The 25585-nt window shown below is 37.8% G+C and overlaps 1 protein-coding gene across 3 annotated transcripts in view; it reads left to right on the plus strand.

The window, feature by feature from the left end:
• ODAD2 (outer dynein arm docking complex subunit 2) overlaps positions 1-25585 on the plus strand; it is a 187238-nt gene that overhangs the window by 97429 nt on the left and 64224 nt on the right. For all 3 annotated transcript variants that reach the window (XM_045857958.1, XM_045857960.1, XM_045857957.1), the window contains exon 16: positions 15162-15276. In XM_045857958.1, the coding sequence (XP_045713914.1) occupies positions 15162-15276 (115 nt within the window). The remainder of the gene's footprint in view (positions 1-15161; positions 15277-25585) is intronic.

The raw sequence follows: 25585 nt of genomic DNA on the forward strand, positions 1-25585 counted from the left end.
AAGTCACCATTGCTGTGTTGATTTTTTTGTTATCCTCACTTGAGGATATTTTCACTGATTTTAGAGACAGAGGAAGGGGGAAAGAGAGGGAGGTACATATTGATATGAGAGAGAAATATTGATCAGTTGCCTCCTGGGGATCAAACCTGCAACCTAAGTATGTGCTTTGATGGGAATTGAACCTGACACATTTTGGCATATGGGACGATGCTTCAACCAACTGAGTCACCCAACCAGGGCACTTTGTTAATTTTTTATCTGGAAGATCTATCCATTGATGTTAATGGCATGTTACAATCCTGTACTCTGTATTGCTGTTGATATTTCCCTTATATATTTAGGTGCTCCCTGTGTTGGGTGTGTATATGTTTACAAGGATAATATCCTTTTGTTGAATCGACTCCTTTGTTATTATGTAGTGACCTTCATTGTCTTGGTATGGCCTTTATTTTGAAGTCTATTTGGTCCGATGTAAGTATTGCTACCCCAGCTTTTCTATTTGCAAAGAATACTTTTTTCCATCCCTTCACTTTCAGCCTGTGTGTATCTTTTGTTCTGAGGTGGGTCTCTGGTAGATAGGATATATATGAGGGATGTTTTCTTACCCATTCAGTTACCCCATGTCTTTTGGTTGGAGCACTTAATCCATTTATTTTAAGTTATTATTGATATATTTATTACTATTTTATTCTTTATACTTATATTCCTCTCTCTACTTCTTTTCATCTCCTCCTCCTCCTTATTCTACTTCTTCAGACAGGCCTTTTAACATTTGTTGCAATACTGGTTTGGTGGTACTGAAGTCTTTTAGCATATTTTTCTCTTGTAAACTTTTTATTTCTCCTTCAACTTTAAATTATAGCCTTGCTGGATCAAGTAGTCTTGGTTGTAGGTCTTTACTTATCATCACTTTGAATATTTCATGCCTATGCCCTCTGGTCTGAAGTGTTTCTGTTGAGAAATCAGCTGAGTCTTATGGGAACTTCCTTGTAGGTAACTGTCTCTCTTACCACTTTTAAGGTCTGTCTTTGTCTTTAACCTTTGGCATTTTAATTATGATGTATATTAATGTGGGCCTCTTTGTGTCTATCTTGATTGGGACTCTGTGCTTCCTGAACCTGTGTGACATTCTCCCTCATCAAGTTAGGGAAATTTTAGCCATTATTTCTTTAAACAGGTTTTCTATTTCTTGCTCACACTCTTTTCCTTCTGGTACCCCTATGATGATATTATGCTTGATGTTGTCCCAGAAGTCCCTTAGGCCTTCCTCATTTTCTAAAATTCTCTTTTCTTTTTGATGTTCTGCTTGGGTGCTTAGTGTTACCTTGTCCTCGAATATGCTGATTCAAACATCTGCTTTATCTAACCTGCTGTTGATTCCTTCTAGTGTATTTTTCATTTATGATATTGTATTCTTCATTTCTGACTAGTTCTTGTTTTTGGTTTCTATGCCCTTTTTAATGCTTACTACCTCTTTGTTTAAGCTACCACTGAGATCATCCATTCTTCCTCTAAGGTCCTTGAGGATCCTTATAACCATTGTTTTAAACTTTGCATCTGGTATTTTGGTTGTGTCCATGTCTTTTAATTTTTTACATGGGAATTTCTTTTGTTTGTTCATTTGGGGCGTATTTCTTTGTCTCCTCCTTTTGTCTCTGTATTAGGTAGATCTGCTATAACTCTAAAACTTGTTATGATGGCTTTATGATGAAGATATCTTGTTGGGCTCAGTGGCACAATCTGCTGGGAACCGCCCTGACTGGTATCAGAAGCTGAAACCCCCGCCTAGGCTAAGGCTAAGGGAATGCCCTTGGAACTGTAAGCCAGCAAGGAGACAAAAGCTTATCTCCCTGGCAGAAATGCTGCTTCTGCTGCTTTATTCATAACTGAACCCCAAAAAGCTTGGTCAGTTAGCCAAAGACAAGTAAGATTCCCCAAGGGGGGAACGACCTAAGACAGGCACGATCACTTTGGGAGGCCCCCCAAAAGAAGGACTTTGGGGGCTGCAGCAAAAGGGGGTGATGGACCCTTGCTCCTCGGCTTTGACATAGCCTGAGTTCTCATCGGCTGGGAGAAAAATCTCCTTATCTCTTGGTTGCCTTAGTTCCCTTGCTCCACCTAAGCCTGAAACAATGACAGGGTGGTGCAGCTCTGTGCTGAAAAGGGCAAATTCCCCGGGTGATCAGGCCTAAGAAAGAATATGTAAATTAGTGTGAAACCTTCTTTGTTTAGAATGCTCTCAGTTGAATGAGAGGGGTCCAAGGAGGAAGTTAGTTTATTCCTCACAGTCTTACAGCTCTTTGACCCTGATTCAAAAATAGACCCTCAGACTTCCTTGTTTTATATGGTTCCTTACTTCCTCCTAATGAGTACTGTACTCTACCTGAATTATTATGCAAAACGAGCTCAATAAAAGCAGGTTTGGACAGTAAATCGGCGCGCTCCCCACTAGAGGGGGTGGCCATTCCATCCCTACTTCTCCACTGAAACTAGTCTGTCTCTGTGCATGTTTTTTTTCTCACGTGTTTTCGACAAGCCATCCACAGCGTTCTGTGATCACTGCTGGCCGGTGACCCACGCAACAACAGTCTTTTGGATTGCCTGAGCTTGGTGCTTCAGGAGTGTTTCTTATGGGTTATGTATACCCTGCTGTTTTGGTTGAGTCTTGAATGCTGTTGGCCCTTTTGTGGATGGAGTTAACCCATCAGGCTGGCTGACTATAAGGATAAACCTCTATCACTGTGTATGATTCACTATGGTGGGGATTCTCTCCAAGGCAGAGTTGTTCCATAAGGTTCTGGTGTCTGTCAAAATCCCCCTTCATGTGTGTTGCTTGGGTGGCTAAGATGAATCGAACTCTTGTGTGGTCTGAAGCCCAACACTTGTTGTGGCGATTCTGGGTCCACTTGGGTGGGCTTCAGGCTCAGGTTGATGTCTGAGTTGTGTGTAGTAAGCCTTTCTGGAGCTGTCACATTCTTCACTATATGGCTGCATCTACTGCTCCTGGGTGTGTGTGAAAGGGGCCAATACATGTACTGAGGTTAGCTTCTTCCAGACTAGACTGGGGGTGGATCTATAAAAGGTCTGAAGCTCCCTGAGGTCCACCTCCACCTGTTAGCCATTCTGCCTGCCCCTGAGGTTGCCTGATTTTCCTTCAGATCCTATGCAAGAAAGACTGTAGAGTGGTCCCAGGCTAGCTGCAACCCACAGACCCTTCCACAGGTCATGGGCTCAGTATGGTGGGGTGACTGCAGTTGGTAGGACAGGGCTAGTGGGTCCCCTACTTGGGAACCATGCAGTCAGGAACTTGATGAAGGGAAAATGGCCCCTATTCCAGAACTAAACTACTCGGTCTCTTCCAGATTCTCCAACTCTATCTTTCCCAAGAGAAATGCACGGCACATTCAGGTTAGGAGCTGCCAGACATTTCCTCTTCAGGAGCAAGCTTAGCAGGGCAGATCAAAAGAGTTTCCAGTTGGGCATGGTGCCAGCAGAGACCACAGGAGGTACCCAAGTGCTTCATCCTAGTCCCACACAATAGCTTCTGTGGTAGACTCCAGTGTTCCCAGCTCTGAGCAGCACCCCAACCTCTGGAACTAAGCTTAGCAGAGTGAGGACACTGGGACTTAGGAAGGCAGATCTTCACATTCTCCCCTTGTGGGTGGTGCCAAAAAGCCTGTAGGGAGGGGGTGGGCACTTCATCCCCTACCTGGAATAATATGGGCTGAACTCACAGGGGAGATAGGAGTTCCCCCCCCCCCATCCAATGTAGCTACACAACCCACCCATCTGACTCCTGGACAGAAGCCTCCCCAGGAGACATGTTCTGCAAGTCCCAGCTCTGTGCTGTACCCTAATCCCCCTGTGTGACTGAACTGAGCAGGGTAGGGCCACAGAGTGGCAGGGCAGGGCTAGCGATTCAACAGGTATGAGGGAAGTGCTGGCTGTGCACTCAGTGTGGGGAAGAATTGTCTTCTTTACAAAGATACCCAATTCAATAACTGTCTAGAGTCTCCTCCAAGAGCTTTTCCAGAAAAAGAGCACCAGAAAGGTGCCTGCTGGGTGAAGCCAGCAGACCTCTTTGCAGGACCCAAGCATGGCAGAGTGGTGTCACCAGTAGTTGGAAGACTAGGCATTGTACTCTTCAGGCTGGTGCTTTAACAATAGGAGTGCTTGACCCTGGGAAGGTGGCATCTGGGTCTCTAGAAGACTCTCTTCTCTCCCAAGTAAACTGAATCCCCATTGATTTTCTCCACCAAATGCTATGCAGGCTCCTCTTCCCCTGGCTGTTGCCCTGGGTTAGGGATCCTTGCGTGGGGGCAGTGGGGGGCGGGGGGGTGGAGTTTTGCAGCCAAAATATCCCTCTGGCTTCTCAGTGTCATTTGTGGGTGTCGGGGCCTTCTCTACCTCCTTGGTTATAGTATTTCAGCTCAGCTAGCCTTTAGTTGGTTATTCACATTGATTACTTTATAATTTAGTTGTAAATCTGGTTCGGGGCCAGGGGTAGGCAAGTATAGCTTTCACCTACTCTGTAGCCATCTTGGGTTTATTTTAGATGGGTTGTATGAATTCCTTATACAGTCATACCTCAGTACTTGTTGGCTTTAGAACTTACCAAACCCTGTGCTAGTCATATTTTGACAAGAAAAAAATGTTTCAGCACTCAGTACTTGCTCAGGACTCATTGCACATGCTAGAACTTGTGTGTGTCTCAATGCCACCCTGAAAGAGAACATGCTTCTTTGTTCAGTACTCATCAGTTTGGGCACTCATCACAAATTCTGGAACAAATTAATGATGAGTACTGAGGTACTACTGTATCTGTATATCTTGATTATTTACATTTTGTCAGAAATATAGTGTGCAAATATTTTCTCCTATTTCACAGACTGTCTCTTCATTTTGTTGATTCTTTTCTTTGCTATGCAAAAAGCACATATGGATACAGAGTGAAGATATTTTTCTGTAAATTCTCAGAGAAAGGCCTTGCTAGATATAAAATCCTTGATTACCACTTTCTTTCACTGAATTTTAAAAAATGCTGCTTCATTGTTGCCTTGTTTCATACCTTTTTTTTTTTTAGTCTGATGCTAGGGTAATTCTTTTGTCTTTGTAACTTATTTGGTCATTCCATCTAGAGGCCTTGAAGATTTTTTCTTTATTTTTATATTCTAATACTTTTACTAGGTTTGTCTCAGAGTTGACTGCTAACTAGTTACCCAAATTGTAGTTCATAAAAAAAGACAGGGTAAATGCTTTTATGTTTCTTTTAAAAATAAATCAATTTTCAAATATATGTTTTCAGAAACCCTAGCAGCTTCAACAGCGATAATAAGGGCTGTTTTGTTTTCTTTTTTTTGAATTTGTTGTGAACTCATGGATCTTCATGATTTACTTCAGTCCCTACTGTTCTTTTATACAAAATGTCTGGTGTACATGATTCAAGACATGCTAACATCCTAAAGTCTTAAGTTTTTCATTATTTCAAAATAACCTTAAAATCTAAGGGTCAGCTTTCAAATTTCAGTAAGTAGGTGCCTATAAAGAGTAAATTTCATGTTCCTTAGAAGATAATTAAGGAAAAAGTGTTTCTGCCCTGGCTGGTAGGGCTCCATTGGTTGGCCATTGTTTTGCAAGCTGAAAGGTCACAGGTTTAATTCCCAGTCAGGGCACAAGGCTAGGTTTTGGGTTCCTAGTTGGGATGCAAATGAAAGGCAGCCAACCGATGTTTCTCTCCCTTTCTTTTTTCTCCCTTCCTCTCCCTCTAAAAATGTGTTTCTATTGTTTCTATTAATATTATGTAAATAGCTAGGATTTTAAGAAATTTTACATGATATACCTAAATAATGTACCAATTTACTACAATTTATTCTGTAAAATGTTTTTCTTCCACACATTATAAAATAAACATTTGCTGAACTGATTGTTACATGGTCTAGTGTTATGTGATCATGTAATGAAAGGCTCTTTTTAAAAAACATATACACAAGGATAGAATTAAAACTTACCATGGAATCTGTAACTCTAAATATCCTGTGTTCTGTGGTTTAAACATAATTATGTTGCCTTTACATAGTGCTTTTAAAAAAATTTACATTAGGTTTATTTGTTCTTTGTAAAAAGGGGGAAAAAAAGGAAAACTGAGCTTGTTTGTATACAGAAGAGACTTAATCTCTTTGTGGCTGCCCAGATATTTCTTTACCACAGAAACAGTCTTTGTAGGGTTTACACAAGACATAAAATAGAACGTGTGCTTTATGTGTTTGTATCATTAAGAACATTTTTACTTCCTTTTACATTTCTTTTGTTATTTGTTTTTTATCTGTATACCTTTTAAAGAATATGGATTTAACTGAGATACCAAAATGCCAATTGAAAAGTATTATGTAAATCATTTAATCTTCTGAGTCTTAGTTTTGTCATTTTAAAACCAGCTTTAGGGACTTTCAATTTGAGGATTATGTGGATTTGATTTTTCCACATTATATATCTCATCTAGCCAGTTGTGATACGGGCTTCGTTCAACAGCTGAATAAGTGGGCTGTTCACTGCTATTTCCTGTGAGACAGGAGAGTGTGTGCGTTCACAATGAAATTAAAAACATTAAAAAAACTTTTAGCCCTGGCTGGTGTGGCTCAGTGGTTTGAGTGCCAGCTTGCAAACTAAAGGGTTGTCGGTTTGATTCCCAGTCAGGGCACATGCCTGGGTCACGAGCCAGGTCCCCAGTAGGGGGCATGCCAGAAGCAATGACACATTGATGTTTCTTTCCATCTCTTTCTCCATCCCTTCCCCTTTGTCGATAGATAGATAGATAGATAGATAATAGATAGATAGATAGAATCTTTTTAAAAAGTTAATTTTTGAAATGTAACATACATGAAGTACAAATATGAATGAACACATTGGTAAATTATTGGAAAGGGAAGACTCATGCAACTGCCACCCAAGCCAAGAAGAATATTTTCTTTACTCAGAAAACTCCCTGGCAGCCCCTCCTCTCACAGCCCACCTAGTGCCACCTCTCCTCACTCTACAAGGAGCCTGTCTCTTGCCTTTTATGGTAATTACTATCTTGTTTTGTTTTCATAATTTTGTGCTTGACAATGCACCACTATACAGTACAGGTTAATTTTGTTTCTCTTTAGAAACAAATGGAAATATATAGAATGTGTTGGGTTTTGTCTGACTTTTTGTTCAAAATTTTAGATTACTTGTTCATTTGATACATTTTAACAATTGCATTCATCCATATAACTACCAGCAAAAAGAAAATATAAAATACTTTATTCCCCCAAGAAAGTTTACTCATGCTATTATTTAATCCATCCCTACTCCCACCCTAAGGAACCACCTTCTGATTTCCATTGCTATAGATTAGTTTTGGTGTTCTGGGAGTGAAATTTCTGAGTCCTAGGGTGGAAGTTTAAAAGTTCCAAATAGTATGCAAAAGTCGTTGTACAGTTTAACATTCCCATCAGTGACGATATTTGGTGTTGTTAGTCTTTTAAAAAATTTAGTCCTTCTAACAGAATAGAAATAATATGTCATTGTAGATTTCATTTGCATTTTTCTTATAACTAATGATGCTGAGTAACTTTCCATGTGCTTTTTGCCCACGTGTGTTATTTTGAAATCTGTTCAAGTGTTTGTCCATTTTTAATTGGATTTTTTAGTGATTTAAAGAAGTTCTTTTTAAAAAAAATTACTTATTTTCAGAGAGAGGGGAAGGGAGGGAGAAAGCAAGGGAGAAAAACCTCAACGTATGGTTGCCTCTCACATGCCCCAAACTGGGGACCTGGTCCACAACCCAGACATATGCCCTGACTGGGAATTGAACCAGCAACCCTTTGAGCCACTCAGTCCACTGAGCCACACCAACCAGGGAGATTTAAAGAAGTTCTTTACATATTCTGGGTGCAAATCCACTGTTAGATTTACATGCTAAAGAATAATTTTTCCCCTCTCTCTGTGTCTCTTTTTTAATCAGTCTCTCTAAGACAGTTCATGGCCCATTGTTTTTATAACCTATGAGCTAAAATTCATTTTGAAACTCCAAAACAAAACAAAGAATAAGCAACAGAGATCATATTACCTACAATGCCAAAAGTATTCCCTATCTTGGCCCTTTATATAAAAAGTGTGTTAATCCTTGCTCAACTAGTTCATTGGCATTATTCATCTTATTTTTATTATTTTATTTATTATATTTTGGGGGTTATTTTTGCTGCTTTTACTAGCTTAAAGTGAAAGTTGTTATTGTTGATATTATAGGTCAATTCTTTTCTAATATAAGCATTTAAAGCTATATATTTACCTCTAAACGTTAGCTCAAGTACACAAATGTAAATTGCATTTTCATTTTTATTCAATTCAAAATATTTCCTATTTTTCTTTGTGAGTTCTCTTTGGCTTGGGTAAAAATGTAAATTTATCCAAGAATCATTTTAGATGTCTAATTATTGAGGGACTTCATCTTACTACTACAAACATTTAGGGTTGTAGATAGTTGCATCAGACCATTTTTACAAAATTATCCTTCTACCTCCAGAAGGGGCAGGTGTCTAATCATTGGGTGACCATAAATATTAACATTTCTGTTGGTGCATTTTTCTCTGTTTTAGGCAAACTTTCCCTCAACTGCCTTTAATGCACTCATTGAAGTTATATGCATTTTTTTCATAGAGGAAAGAAAGGATAAATTATGTTTTGTTTGTATACCAACATGTTATACAGAGTTGGTTAAGCCACTTTACCTCCCATGGTGGAAGGCAAGATGGATTTGGCAGACCAGCACGTGGTGTCACGAGTCCATAGGAAATATCTATGTACAGAGGAAACCAGGGGTGGGATATCCAATCCAATAAATTAATTAGAGCATTCTTTGGGGGCACAACTCAATGTGGGAAGACAGTACCCAACAGAATGAGGGGGCATATCCCCACTGAGAACCAGTTGTTCTGTGGTGACAGAACCTGAACGGGGTGAGGAGGCAAGACAATGAAATAGCCTGGCATGGGGAGTCATAGGCAGAGCAGGGCAAGGAGTGCAGACACACAAGTGAACAGTGGTCCAGCATGGGTTACTAGAACCAACATCGGCCAAAGAGAGCATCCAGGTGCCAGGGCAGTCCAGCATGTGAACTGGAGTCAAAGCTTAGTGAGGAGAACTTCTACACAGGACATGGGACAGGGATGAAAATGGAAGATTAGTTATACAGAGGGAGTACTGGGCAAATAAGTAAAGATGCAGATTAGTTTCTCACTGTCAGTGAAGGGAATTATAAGTGAAAAACAAGAAATAAACAAGTCTACAACCATGGTAGAAGATTTTAATAGCCCTCTCTCAAATTGATAAAAAGACAGAAAAAAAGTGAAGATATAGAAGATAGAACAATACACCTAAACAACTGGCCTGATCAACATCTCTAAAACACCATCCACAACAAAAGCAGAGTATACATTTCTTCCCCCAGTGCAAAGGGAATATTTAGAAGATAGACCACAGGTCAGGGCCATAAAACTGAATATGAAAAGAAATATAATCACAGAGAATGTAATCTCTGACCACATATTTTCAAACTAGAAATCAACCCCAATGCAGTATCTGGAAAATATCTAAAATTTTAGAAGTTGAGCAAGTCTTGGAAATAACCTAGGCCAAAGGGAGCTCATGAAGAAAAGTAGGAAATATTTTGAATTGAATAAAAATAAAAACACAATTTATATTTATGTAATGGAGCGAAAACAATGTTTAGAGGGAAATGTATACTTTAAATGCTTATATTAGAAAAGAATTGACCTATAATATCAATGATAACAACTTTTACTTTAAGCTAGTAAAAGCAGCAAAAATAACCCCCAAAATATAATAAATAAAATAATAAAAATAAGATGTTGATAAACCACCTGTTTTCTGATTATATTAAAAAAAAAAGCATTAGAGTACATTTTCTCTATACTCCAGCACTACTAGTTGATGAATGTAAGGTTGACTGAGTAACTTCATTGAATGTTTGTTGATAATGACTATTTCTCTGTGCCGGGGACAGCACTAGGTCCTGGAACACCCTTCCCCACTGCCCCCTGGCTGGCTCTCACCGGTGTCACTGCTCAAGCGTCACTGGCTCACAGGCACTGTCTCCTTGGGCTCTGCACCTCCATCCCACCACCCTCCAATCCTCTTCTCTGTTTTATTTGTCTCCAGTCACTTTTCATATATGACATAGATTTTTCTTTATTTTATATATTTTCCCAAAGGAATATTAGCTGTACACTCCACAATAGCAAGAATTTGTTTGCTTTCATAATGAAAAAAGTTCTCAGTGCCTCAAAATTAACCTGGCACATGATAGTCCCTGTATTAATATTTACTGTAAGAATGAATATTTTTTCTGAAGAAAAGTTTTTAGAGCTTTTCTAATCATATAGCTTATACAACTCTAAAATAAGAAACTATCATACTGCTTAACCAAGGCCAAGGAACTCTGGAACATACCTTTCCAGAGGCTCATACGTTCATATCTTTTCCCCAGATTTGGCCTACCATAGCTTCTTTAAAATAATACATAGGATATAAACATACAACCATTGAGAATTTTTTATTAAAAAGTAAAATTCTTGTTTAACTGTAGTTTTTCACAGGAATGATTATTTAATTCTGATATTCATGTATGTTTCCATTTTTACTGAATTGCCAACTTGGTCTCAGATCCTGTAGATTTTAGATGCATCCTTTAATGTGGTGTAAGAACATCAGGCTCTTTTAGGCCAAGCACATTTTTAGTTTGAGTCATTGTCTTACAACAATATTTATTGATATGATTTTCAGCAAATATTAAGAAAGTTTTGGAAATCACGCAAAATTATGGTTTTGAAATAGATGTATTGTCATTGCCAGAAAGAAATGCTGCGGCCTTAGCCACGCCCACTATGTGGGCACAAATGCTTCACATTTGTTCGTATGTGTGGTCTCAACGGGCAGGCAAGCCAGCCAGTCTTCTTAGCAATTCTGGCAAATGTTAATATAATAAAAGAAACTGGAAAACATAAGCACTGTGTCTGTTTTGGTTTCTTTGGTTTTTTGAATAGCCAGAATATATATATATATTTTCATCTTTCTAGAACTGTTATTCTGCCAGCCATGCAGTTTGATTTCTATGAAACATTAAAGGTTTTTAAAAACATAATTCAGTTTTATTTTTAATGATTTCAAAGAATTAATGTTAAACTATATTGATACTAAAAACAAGAGTTAACATAGTGCTGGAAATGAATTCAGAGCAAGATGCTAATCAAAATAAAAAATTTTGCAAAAGGAGGTAGGCGTACTACAAAAGGACAATGGTGTAAGTTAATGCCACCTTTATCCCATCATTGTATACACAAAAAGCAACCAAGTTGTACAAAAATTCTATACAACTGCACTTTCAAATTAGAGACAACTTCAAATGAAAGCTTACTCTGCTGGTTAGATTTAGAATTTGAACATGGGCTTTGCCAGTGTGAGGTTAAAAATGAATGTACTTGTGTTGGAGAGATTTTTTTTAAAGACTTTATTTATTTTTTTAGAGAGAGGAAAGGGGAGAAAGAGGGAGAAAAACATCAATGCGTGGTTGCCTCTCACACACCCCCAACCAAAGACCTGGCCTGCAATCCAGGCATGTGTCCTGACTAGGAATGGAACTGGCAACCTTTTGGTTCACAGGCCAGCGCTCAATCCACTGGGCCACAACAGCCAGAGAGTGGAGAGATTTTTGATTCTTTGAGAAAGGAAACTGTCCTGTTTGGGGTCCACCTGATAACTCACTGGCTGCAGTGGTGTGCCTCAAGACAGTGGGTGCTGTATGGTCCTTCTATCAAGGAGATTACACAGTAGCTGGGGAGGTATCAGGCATGTCCTCAGTAAGGCACAGCACTGTGTTATGAGTGCCAAAGAGGGGACAACAAAACTCAAAAGAATCTTAAAGGAGGGAGAAGCCAGAGGATTTGTGGGAGAGGCTTTGTATTTAAGAAGGTGACCTTAAAAAATGGATTATTATAGAAAATGATGGAGGTGACTAGGGCAAAGGCTTAAGCTGGGAGAATTTCAGCAGGCTGTGAGGAAACCAGTGTCTCCCTCATGTGTTCCTAGGAAACCCCCTGCATGCATCTACCACAGCATTTATTCTAAGAGATTATAATGGTCTCCCTCACTAGACTGGAATTTCCTGAAAGACAATTAAAATCCTCATTACTTGAAGATTCTGTATTTGTGAATTTGTATTGATGCTAACATTTATTTGTAACCTCAAAATCAATACTTAGAGCACCTTTACTGTAAGTAACAGACACAAGCAGAGTAATGAAAACTTTGTGTTGCCTGATGAACATTTCCAGCTGAGGCCAAACAAGACCACACTCTGCCTTCTTGCTTTAACTCATACCGTAAACAGGTGCCCTTTTCATGGCCCATTCAGTGTCATGTTTTTCACAGTTTTATGCTTTGAGCTGGTGATTTTGTTTGAAATGGCCCCTGAGCAGAGTGCTGCAGAGCTATCTTGCTAGTGTTCCTAAGTACAGGGAAGCTGGGGTGTGCCTGACAGAGAAAATGTGTTTGATAATTTTCTTAGTGCTGTTGGCCATGGGTTCCATGCTGATGAATCAACCACATACATTCAATAAAGTGCCTTTAAACAGAAACGCACATAAAACAAGGTGATATATTGATCAGTTTATTAAAATGTCCTGAGCAGAGGCTTTAAAGCACAAAATTTTCTTTTTCCCCTAGGAGCAATAGTTCAGTGTTTACTAATTCAGTGTTTGCGGTGACTTTATAGAATGTAACTACCCCGAGTAATGAGAACTGTATCTGTCAGTTTGGTGTGCTCAACACTTAGTATTTAGCAGATTGCACGAGAGGTTTAGGAGCAAATGCCTGCGTGTGGAATTGGGAGGAATAAACCAGCTCACTGGAAATGTTCAAGACTGAGTTCAGGGACTGGGGTATTAATACCATGCAGGCAGTGGGAAGCCGTTTGGAGACTTTCTCCTCAGGTGACCTCTGGGTGTTGACTGAATGTGCTAGGTGGTGTGGTGGACAGAGTGAACAACCCTGCAGCCCTGCTCTCAAGTTGTTGCAGAAGCTCTAAGGGGCCTTCAGGAAGATGAGTTTCCCAGGGATTTACAGATCGATTGGAACTGAGAGAAAATGAAGACACAAAACCAAGTTTTGTAGCTGCTGCAGCAACCCTGATATGAGGTTGTAAAGACCAGAATGAGGGTGTTGCAGGGAGAACAGAGGAGTACCTGCGGGGCGGGAGGGATATCAGGTTATTGTGAAATAAGTATCAGCAGTCAATGCCTTGGTGCCGAGGGAGGTGGAAATGGAAGGGACAAAGTTAAACTCTGAAGTTTAAGTTTTAATTTTGTCCCTGACTTTGTTAGCTTCCGTGTTTGCAGATGTTTTCTGAAAATGTTTTCCTCTTCGAAGGTTATTACTCTGTAATGTACTGAGTTCTTTTACGACATTAGCAGAGGGGTTACAGCCCTCATCCTTTATCAGTAACCAGCTGATGAATGTCTTGGATTTGGGGCGAGAGCTGGGGTAATAGATCTGATTTTCATAGTTAATTGTGAAATTTTGACAGGTGGAGGGGTGGGGTCCAGAACCGAGTTATACTTTTTGTTTTAAACTGAAAATGTGTGCCGTCCAACTGACTTCCCCTCTAATGATAAATTATATCCAGCATTGTAGAGATAAATATCAGTCATGCGTATTTCATTCCTACATTGTGAGAGGGTAACAGAACTATCATTTCATTCACCAAGAAGTGTGTGGAAAAATACAGAGACCTGGGATCAGCATTAATTGTGTTTTCAGTAGCGTATGTAAAGCAGGAAGCTAGAATGTTTGTAAAGTAAATCCTTTTTTGTGAAATGCTCTGTACCTTTTTTTAACAGCTTCTATAAATTGAGAAATAAAACTTTCTTTTCACTCAGTATGATATCAGAAAGCTTTAGGTTTAGGTTTAGTTAAACTTTAGGCTCAAATACTTTCTCAATGCACTTTTTTTCCTATTAAAACTTAAAGAAACGGTTTATATCTTATTATAAGTTATTTGCATTACCAGTTGTTTTATATGGTTATGTGAAAATGACATCCTATTTGGCACCATTGGAATAATACATTTTTTTATCTGGAAAATTCATCTCAGATAATCAAGAACCATAGATGTTTTTACGTTGATTTTCAAGAAAAAAATTTGAATGTCATTTTAAGCTAGTAGTATTTATTCTATCTGTGGCTAAATACCACATGTGTTTAACGCAACTTGAGGTTAAAAATTAAAGGAATCTTGATGTTCTTTATCTTTTCTCATCTGCTTTGAGTTTAACATATCTTCTGAACAAAGCCATGTTTGTAAAGGATATTAAGTTTTGTTTAGCCTTCTCCTCAACTGCAAGTACTCCGTGGACCTTAATGCGAGGTTCTGCTCCCTGGGCTGATTGATATATAAACAGAAGACAGATGGTGCAGAGATGACTCTGATGATAATTCATTTTTCAGCTAGTCATGAAGATATTTTGATTACAGAGTATTTAAGTAATTATAACACAGTCTGCAATGTTAGTCTTGCTAAGAAGGGACCACATGGAAAACAAGTTACGTGTTTTTCGTGACTAACAAAGGACGCACTGTGGTGTAATGATTTTAATTCCTAACGCTAGATTAGGACTGGAGGAGTTTAAAACACGTCACATTGTAAGGTAAGTCAACTACACACAGACCAAATAAAAGAGGTAACTGCACAGTTTGGAGGCATAAATATTTGTTTTGGGAAGTATTTAGATGTTACTATGTGAAAGAAACCAGTATTTTTACATTTAGGTAACAGTCTGTGTACAGCTAATTAAAAAATTACATGGCTGGATTTTAAGTTTATGTGAATCGTAGTTACCATGGCGCTTGCTTTCCATGTCATGAATTTAAAACTGAAATCAGAACTCTCGCAATTCAACAACATGGTCTATTCCTACTGTTGTTAAAATTTTGGAGAAAAAAATCCAACCAAAATATCAGAAAGACAAAAACTAATTAGAATTGTGGGAATAGACAGGCCACTTAAATTTCCATTTGCACATAAGAATTACAGTTTATATCTTTATTTTTTTGTTTCACAATAGAATAATTGCTCGCTTAGATGGAGTTCGTTTACTGTGGTCCTTGCTGAAAAACCCCCACCCAGACGTGAAGGCCAGTGCCGCTTGGGCCCTCTGTCCCTGCATCCAAAATGCTAAGGTAATAGACCACAGGTCAATCACTTCTGGGATCTCTAATACTATATTGAATAATGCCACCACAGGTCACTAATTGCTTTTGACTTATTTTTGGTCAGATTTATCTGGCAGGAAAGAGTACTGAATGTCTGTGCCAAAATAATTTTTGAGCAATGCCTTTTCCTGGTGGGTTTTCAAATGCCAAATGAAACTAGGCTAAGATGGCAGTGCTTAGGAAGTTCTGCCTGGCTGGTACAATTGAAGCAAGTACCCCAGGGAAATCAGGGTGAAGAACAGTTGGCCATGTTAATCTGTTGGATGGTAGGAAATTTGTCTGCATTCATTAGCTGCTTGCAGAAGCACAAGGCTGTTTCTAGCCCATTTGTAGCCCAAGATGACAGTGAAAGATCACTACACTTTTTCGTTACTTTGAAAAATTACTTAATTTTACACATCCCACTTTCTTATTTATCAATAAGGATTGGATATAAAAACCTCTAGATGAAACTTTTACATGAATAAAAACACTGAACCATAAGCTCTGAAGACTTTTAGTTCTTCATTTGTAAATTTCATTATTTTCAAAGATTTCTTTTCAGCCTATTTTGGTTATCTTAAGTTTTTTGCTATAGGTTTGTAGATTTCCCTCTAAGAATCTTGTTGCCAGAGATATTTCTCTCTTGCATATTTTTATTTTATGTACTTTCTATTTATTGATTTTAGAGACTGAGAAGGGAAGGGGGAAGAGAGGGAGAGAGAGAGAAAGAAAGAAATATTGATTTGTTACTCCACTCATTTACACATTTATTGGTTGATTCTTGTATGTGCCCTAACCAGAAAATGAACCCACCACCTGGGCATATCAAAATGGTGTTTTAACCAACTAAAATACCCAGCCAGGGCAATCTGTTGAATATTTTTATCTAAAGGATTTAATTTATATAATAAATATGACTCTAAATATCATCCTAAATACTTATGACTATAAAACAATGTTTTTTAAAAAGTGAACTGTGTTACATACTAATAGTAGAGGGAGATATATTATAAACTGGTTAATAGAACCATTTTTCATAACAGAAAATAATAAAAACGAAACACCTCAAATGTCAACCCACAGAACAATGGACAACAGGATGGTAGTACAGTCATGGTATAGCATATAATGCAGCAGTAAAAAATGAATGCATTTCAGCAAGGGGTGTACATCAATGTTGACATATCTCATAATCATATCAAGCAAAATAAAAGTTTCAGAAGTAGGTACACAATGTCATTCTTATTATACAGGCCTCAAAGGAAATTTTAAAATGCAAAATTTAAATGGTATTATTTAAGGAGCAAGAAAGAAGCCTGTTGGCGAAAGATCACTACACATCCTTGAAACACACCGTCATTAGTCATCAGCGCAGCCCTTCTGTCACAGTGTGAACAAATAAGTAAGGGTCAGCAAACATTTACAGAAAGCTGATAGTACTGGAGACAAGCCAAGATTAGTAAGAAGAAGTAACTTCAGAGGAAATAAAGATAATGTTAGAAGTAGAATATAACATTAAATTTTAAAAATTAATTTCCTCAGAGTGACCTAAGGGAAATATTATGCCCAACAAGGCATAGTACAAAGAAACAAGTATTCATGGACTAAAAGAGTGTTTTTGAAAGTTAAAAGTATATTTGGCAAAACAATAAATTTAACAGAAGTGACAAATACTAGATTAGATATGACTAAGTAATTATCTGGAAGATAAAGTCTAGTAAATAACTAAGACTGTAAAGTAAAATTAAAAAGAAAACAGGACTTGAAACATGCAAAAATAAAGGCAGCAAATGAAAGGAAGAAACAGTCATTAAAAATGTGGGGGTTGGCTATGCGGTGGGAGTTTCTGTGAGCTGAGGAGGTAAGGAAAGATTACAGTCTTCAGGTTGAAAAGACCCACTTAGTGCCAAGCAGGGAAACCAAAGTTATCTGTGCTAAACACAGATTCAAATTTGACGTTTCTGGAACCTAAAGGAAAGAAAAAAGTTACATAAGAACAGGAATTCTACCAGTATTAGACTTAACATTATTTGCAACAAAAGAAAATGGACTTTTAGAAGAAAATGTTGTTTATACTAAAATATATTTCCTGCAAAACTAGCATTTAACTGAGTGTAGTATAAAGACAGAATAAAGACAGGACTTAGGAAGCTTATCACAAATGAACCTTTTCCGAAAAAAAAATAATTAGAATATTTTCCAACAAAACATAAGATTCTAAAAAAAAGAATAACATGAATTATAGAAATAATAATGAATAACTAAAATTTATACTTAAATATGAATTTCTGTTGATAATGTATCTTTCAAATTATTAAGAATTTCTTAAAAAGTAATGGTATAAAATAAAAGCAGATATTATCACAGTAACAATTCATATGATTTAAAAAACACATTAAGTAGTGGAAGGCAATAGGTAAAAATGTACTAAAGGTTACTTTTTCTGAAGAAGGATGTTATGGATATTGGTTGATTATCAATAATAGCTGAAAATATAAATTTACTTTTTATTCTTATTTTTGTAAGATTTTATTTATTTATTTTTAGAGAGGGGGAGAGGAGGGAGAAAGAAAGGGAGAGAAACATCAATTGGTTGCCTCTCACCCGCCCCCAACTGGGGACCTGTCCGGAACCCCAGGCATGTGCCCTGACTAGGAATCAAACTGCGACCTTTTGATCCGCAGGCCAGCACTCAATCCACTGAGCCACACCAGCCATGTCTGAAAATATAAATTTAAATGTAGGAGTCGATATTATCTTTGGTAAGATACCATTTTCTATAGATAATATTTCTACTTAGTGCTTTTATTATGTGTAAATTATACCTTTAGTCTTACAGACTTTATAACTCTGAATCAGCTGACTTACCTATCTGGCCCTAGGAGATGTTCCAGTATGTTCATATTTGTTATTCCTGCCCAGGATTTCTGCCCTGAATAGCTAACTGATCCCCTGTGCTAGCAACCTAAATGAACCACACTCAAACTGAAAACACAGCACTGCCTGCCTGTCTTCCAACCCTGGTCCCCATGGCCTAAACAATGTCCGAGCCTCTGAGAAGAGCTCCTGTTTGTTCCATTTCTCTTACGTTCACCTGCCCACTGCATGCTCTGAACTCCCACCAGTTTAGTGTTTTTGAATTCTTCTCAAGAAGAAACTTAATTCCCTTACAACTCCCGGGGGAGAGATGGACTGATGAAGAGATCTCTGCTTGTTCCCCTCAATTGAAGATTTTTTGTGTGGTTCCTTTGTGAAGAAAAATCCCTATTGCTCCTGAAAATATAGGCTGTTTTAAACTTGGAGAACTTCAAAAGTGTAATGCTACAAACTTTGGAATCTGTTATTTGGTCTACCACTCTGGGGTATATTTTAAAAATGGCCTTGGTGTGCGTGCCATTTGGTGTGCCCTGGGGCGGGACACCGCTCTGGGGAGGCTGTGCTCGCGTGCGGGAAGGGCTGAGTGGGAAGTCCCGGTACCTTGTGCTCCGTTCTTTAGGTGAACCCAAGACTACTCTAAAAATAGTCTGTTTTTTAAGAGTCTTTAAAAAATCATTTGGAAGTTTTAGTATTTCTTTTATACTTGTTCAGTTTTGGAAACTTGAAGTGAAAATTTTAACTGTAATGCTTTGTTTCAGTGCAGTATTCAATGAGAAATGTAAAAGTTAAAATAAAAAAATGTGTTTTTCAAAATTCACAAAACTAAACAAGTGGAAATGAAATGTATATAATTGCTTTTTCAAATGTTGAAGCATTTATACTTCTGAAGTAATTCTAGCATAACACTGCACTAAGACTTTTGGGCCATGCTGTATTTATTTTAGTAAGCTTTAAACAATGTTATAAATTTTATCGATTAATCCTTTTCACTAAAGTAAATCAATATTTAAAATGCATGAATTGTTGACTTATTTATTTTATAATACTTATACCAAAATGAATCACAAATCAAAAATAGAAAAGCTTTTGTATTTGATTCAATTTCTAACTTATGACACAGGAAGCTAAGGGTCGAATGAGCTTTCTCTCAGTTTTACCCCTGTATTATACCAAAGGAGAGCAACCTCATCCTTTCCTTTGCTGCCGTTAGGTAAGTGCAAAAACCCCAAAATATAAAATAATGCCAGAGAGAAACATATTATAATATTAATAATTAGTTATTGAACTATGTTTATACTTATAAGTATTTACATTTAAATTTTCCATTTTGCCTTGAAGAGCTTTGTGGCAATACATAAATATAGTAAAATTAAAAGTTAATGATGATTCAATTTAATTTCTAGGCCTATCAAATAATTTCATTATTTCAATAACAGTTATTTAGCACGAGCTCTTTGCCAAACCCTGTGTAGGTACACATTATATTTTGTACACCCCCCTCCTTTTTTTTTTCATCTTAATATTCATGCAATTAAGTTTCCAGTTTTTAAAAAACAGTGGGAGGTTAAATGAAACAAACTTTTATTTGAACCTTTGTAGAATGTTCTTTCACATAGGGAGAGAAAATATTTACCTCTACCCTATTGGTAAAAATTTGAGCATATTTTCTCAGGGATGTGTTGTATAATTAACATTGTGTCATAGGTGAAAGGGTAGCATTTGCATTGGTCATTTGTAAAATAATAGTGCATTTTGCAATCAGTTGCCTTTTAGATTAGCTTAAATAATATGGGTTAAGAGACGTGTAAATGTCTGTATGCATGGAGTTCCTTTATGATCTTATTTTACATCACCCTCCAAAAGTTATCCCATTTGATTATATTCAATTTGGCATCCTCAAGAAGGATTTTGTGCATTGTTTTTAGGTAAATCAAAATTGTTTCTAATAGGATTATAAATTTGCCGGTAGAGGAGGAACAAGAAGTGTTTTGGTTTTTGTTTTTGGTTTTTTTTTTTTTTTGAGTATGCTGGGCTCCCAGCTTGCCATAAAATATTAGAACCAAATGAGATCTTGCCAGAAATGTTGGCCCATTCTTTCCTCCTCCCCACCACTGCCCCATTCAGGTGAGGTAAAAGACTGAGCTTTCTAAGAACAATTGCCTTTTACTTTTTAAGAAACCGTTTCCCCTTCTTTTATATAAGATACTTTGCAAATCATTTTAGACTTATTAACTTATGAATCATAGGATTGGGCATGATTTTGAAATAAATAACTTCTTTGTCTGGACTAATGGCATTGAGAGTGATGCTGCAGAAACCAGCCATTGTCGATTGTAGCGAAGAGTGACTGGAATGGGAGGGAAGCGCAAGCACGTCTTTGTACAAGTCAGTGCCCCGTCGGGGTCCTGCCACCAGTGTTGGGCGTGGTGAAAGCTGAGTGCACAATGTGCATGTCCATGTGGAATGGATATGGTGAAATGGCCGTTGTGTGAAATGGATGCTACCCATTTTTTATATTGTTAACAGCATACATATCAGAACACGTTGTCAGCTCTATCTGTGAAGAAGATGAGATGTAATAATTACTTCTAGTGAATGTGTTGTATCTTTTCCTACTTGAAAGTATTTAAAGCTGCCTATCAGTGAATGAGCCAGGCAACCAAGTGCCACAAAGACTTCAGTAATGAATTGCAGGATAGTTGAGACAAAAAAGATTCATGATGTAAGTTTGCATGTAATTATTTTGTTCCTATGTGCATAAAACAAATAGGATGTAGGATTTCTCTAGTATCCTACACTTTTTTAAAGATTTTATTTATTTATTTTTAGAGAGGGAAGGGAGGGAGAAAGAGAGAGAGAGAGAGAAACATCAATGTGCAGTTGCTGGGGGCCACTGGGGGCCATGGCCTGCAACCCAGGCATGTGCCCTGACTGGGAATCGAACCTGCGATGCTTTGGTTCGCAGCCCGAGCTCAGTCCACTGAGCTACGCCAGCCAGGGGTATCCTACACTTTCACTGGTTGACCAGCATCTCAGTTAGAAAGCTTAAAAATTTCCTTTATTTTGAAGAAAGTCAGTATTTAATAAATAGTTTTTGGTAGCTTATTAGTGATAAAGAAAATCTGTTAGTGAAAAGGTATGTTTTGCCAGCTTAATTGTCTGCCCTTTCTTTATATGATTAGAAAATCAGAGTGTGAAATGTATGTCTGTTTTATGGTCTTATATAAAACTTGAAGGACTATCTAAGACAAAAAAAAGAACATGTTTAGTTTAAAAAATTATTCAGTGTTCAGTCTATTAAGAACTGAAAAAACAGAGCCGGACTAAAGTGAACTAATTACAAAAAATTCACTGTGTATTTTTCAAATTTTTATTTCAAAGTGTACCATTTCAAGTGTTTTCTGGGTTATACTTAAGGAAAGTTTATGTTGTCGTTTTTCAGTTAAGATTGCTAAAAAGGACAGACATCCTAAGGTTCAACCTCTGTACTGGTCTTATTTAGTAAACTTCCAGAGCTTCAAGTCTGCTTGCAGACAAATAACTGCTTTGTGAAAGTGTGAGAGATTTGTAAATGAAAGTGAAAAGCTGTTCCTTTCAAGCTGAACGATCAAACACATTTTTTGAGAAAAACAGTGGTTGAACAGGTGTTTAGTATTAGGAAGTTGTGATGTAAAGAATGCAACAACTGAACCTGGCAAAAATCCATGTAGTATTAAATTCTTTGTTCATAAGAAGCAAAACTCTATGCTGCAGAAAGTCAAATCAAATTTGTGCAAAATGCAGAATCTCATATAAAAATGTATAACTGTGTTACATCATTTACAATCATTTTCATGTCTTTTGCCAACATTTATATAAAAATATCATTGATTTTTTATACTTTTCTTTGTGAATAGTGCAAGATAGTATTTAATTTCCTCAGTTTCTTTCATTAGACTAAAAGTATTTATTAAAAACTGTAAAAGTTAATTTTTAGCCCTTTCAAGAGAAGTGATTCACATAATTCATATTAATTTATAATCACCACTTCCTTGTAAATTAGATAGGAAACAGGTACTCTTATTTCAGGATAAATACTTTGAATGTGTAAGTAAGTTGTAGAATTAGTAAGACAACTTAAATAATCTCTTTTAAATCAGTAATATATCTATGAGATAACTTGCCTTGTAAACTTCTTAAACTTAATTTTGCTACTTGTTTAGAAAATAATGTCTGGTTTTGAGTGTTGATCTTGGAAGAAAAAAATCTCTGGTAATTTTAAAACCAGTGGTGTAAGGATCAGCTCCAAACAGAGAAGCCAGTCAAAGACATTTGAGAATGATTACTCCAAGGAGAAGAGGAGAAATTAATTTCTGTGAGGTCCAAATACAAGCTTGCGCAATTTTAGTCAGGAATGTTGAGTGCTGAGTGTAGATGAGGCCAACTTCCCGGCTACAGGTGTGACAGAACACAGCTGATCAAACAGGACAGGAATTTGACATCACTCCCTGTTTAACTTCAGCTGCCCAATGAGCCATGCCCAATCAGTAAGCCACAGAGAACCTGGAGAAGGCTTGTGTAGGCAAAGCAGTTTCATACTAAGAATCCTGCCATAAACACATTTATGAGCTTGGAGTTGGTCATGTTTGGGCCCTAGAATGTATAGCTGTCCAACGATGTGCCAAAGACTGTGCACCTTTTTTTCTTCCAATCTAAAACCTCTTTAAAATATAATTTGTGTTTTTCGTTCTGCCTGCCTATTTTGGGTCCACTATCATTTTTAACTCACCAAACATAGTTATCAGTGTGCATCTCACCCCCAGTTCCTAAGATCCTGAAAGAACAAAGTGAACTGTATTACAAATTATTTTCTGCATGCCAGATTGTCAAGTGGGGATAGGAAGGGACAAGACAAAAGAGAGGACGTTAAGAAGCTTTCCTCCAGATCACAGCTGAAAGTGTTACCATTGGTATTTAGCTAGAAAGGGGGAGCAAAGGGACTTAGACATTGAGCTTAATAACTTGATAACATAAATAAACCTGTTTGCTTCACCAGGAAGCTACAGCTCTTCACGTCCTAGGGGATCATAGCATTACTCTGCCAAGGGGATCAACACCCCACCCTTCCCCTCGTCCAGTACCAGATTGTTGAGGGGCACAGGGGAAGATGCTAGACTATTGAGGCCCATCTGTCTAACTAGGGTATGTAAACCCATTTGGGGCTGGCAAAACCTTGAGAAGTTGATTGGTCATTTTGAGGGGATACCTGGTCCGTCCCAAGCCCAAACTGATGTGGTCCCAAGGGAACAAAGAATTTTCTCTCTCTCCCTCCCTCCCTCTCTCTCTCTCTCTCCCTCTCCCCTACCCAGTAATGCACTCACCCCATTTGTTCCTGTGGTCCCTCACCCTGGAACAGGTGACCATGTGGGTCTAGCAGCTACTGGGCCTGTGGCAGATGGCGTGAGCTCTAAAATGACTAAGCTCTCTCCCTCTTGTCTGATGACCCATGCTGACATGGTGTATGCACCTCTTCTCCCTAAAGCCATGTGGCCTCCTCATGCAGGCTGTGGGAGGGAGCATGAACACTGCAACATGGCAGTGGACTGCAACCAGAAACAAACACAAGCTAGCCAGATGCTGGACTCAACTGTACTTTAACACGGAGCAGAAACTCTGGACACTGGCATTTTTCTTTAGCCTTGCTGAAGATAATGTTAGAACTTTTTCATGGCAAGACAGATGGAGATAAGACATTGGGAAGTCAGGAGGGAACCCCCTTAACTTTACATCATCAATAAACCAAATGACAAGAGTCCCATCCTCCTGTGCAGGTCTCAGGAAATTCTCTTCCTCTGGATGCTGCAAGAACTCATTTTCCACCAATAGCAAAAGGACCACTATCAACAGGTCAAATCTATTGCCTTCACTTGAATTCTCCTCTGCTATTGCTTTCGCATCCCATACTCCTCAGCCTCAACTTCAAAAAGGGCTGGAATGGAGTTTGCTTGTCTAGGAAATAGAACTAATGAAGATGTAGTATACAAAATTGAAAGTTACAACTGAAGGTATAACTTATTCTAAATAGGTGTACACAATTGTGCCAAAAATTAGCTACTTATGAAACCATTCATCCACTTAATTTTGAAAGTACAGTTATCAATAATGTTACTTTATTATAGAACCTCATCCATTAAATTAATTATATTATCCTATCTACCTTAGCTAGGAACACCCAGGATCACACATTGCACTTCATCACCATCAGAATTCATTGCCTCAGATATCTCACTGGGACCTTAGTTCCTAGTCACCAGGGTGTACCCCTCCATTTCTCTAGGCACATGGCTTAACATAAGAAATATCCATAGTTAATAGTTAGTAGTAATATTTTTCTATCTCCTTTCATGAACATGGAAGCCCTTTTGCTACCCCTGTTCTCAACAAGTGAACTATATTTGGGCTCCCTCTTTGGAATACTTTTATTATACTACTTCTAGACCCTAAACTCAGGATGCTCATGACTTCAGCTACATTGCACTTTGGATTATTTTCTTCTAGGAGTATTATAGTCCAAGGTTTACAAGGTGTTTAGTCCATTTTGAGTAATTTTTATATGATATAACATAAGGGTCCAACTTCATTCTTTTGCATATGAAATTCCAGTTTTCCCAGCATCGTTTGTGAAGACTTTACTTTTCCCACTGAATGTTCTTGGGAGCCTTTTGCTCATGACAGTATGATTTTGTTAAATATCATTTGCAAGAATAGCCATGGGATTATTTCTGGGTCTCCATTCTATTTTGTTGGTCTACATGTCTGTTTTTATGTCATTATCACACTGTTTTGATTACTGTGGCTTTGTAGTAAGTTTTGAAATCAGAAGGATGAGACCTCTAACTTTGTACTTTTTCAAGATTGTTTTGGCTATTTAGGGTCCTTTGAGATTATGTATGGATATTAGGATGGATTTTTCTGTTTCCACAAAAAAAAATTGTGGGGATTTTGATAGGGATTGTATTGAATCTATAGATCACTATGGGTAGTATTCACTGTTAACAATGTTAAGTCTCCTAGCCTATGAACACAGTATGTCTTTTTAAATTTTTTTATTATTTTTAATTGTTGACATTATAATATATGTCCCCCATTTTCTCCCCTTTGTCCCCCTCCACCCAGCCCTCACTACCCCCACCCGGGCCTTCACCACAGTGTTGTCTGGGCCTATGGGCTGTGCATATATGCGTATGTGTTCTTCGGCTAATCTCTTCCAGTCACCCCCACCCCTTCCCTTCTGAGATCTGTTAGTCTGTTCTATGTATCCATGCCTCTGGTTTCATTTTGTTAGTTTATTTTGTTCATTACATTACAAATATGAGTGAGATCATATGTTATTTGTCTTCTTTCTCTGCTTGGCTTATTTTGCTTAGCAAAATAGTTT

This window comes from Phyllostomus hastatus, unplaced genomic scaffold (genome assembly GCF_019186645.2).
Source record: "Phyllostomus hastatus isolate PE091 unplaced genomic scaffold, TTU_PhHast_1.1 phas_scaffold_1674, whole genome shotgun sequence".
In the NCBI taxonomy this organism is placed as follows: domain Eukaryota; kingdom Metazoa; phylum Chordata; class Mammalia; order Chiroptera; family Phyllostomidae; genus Phyllostomus; species Phyllostomus hastatus.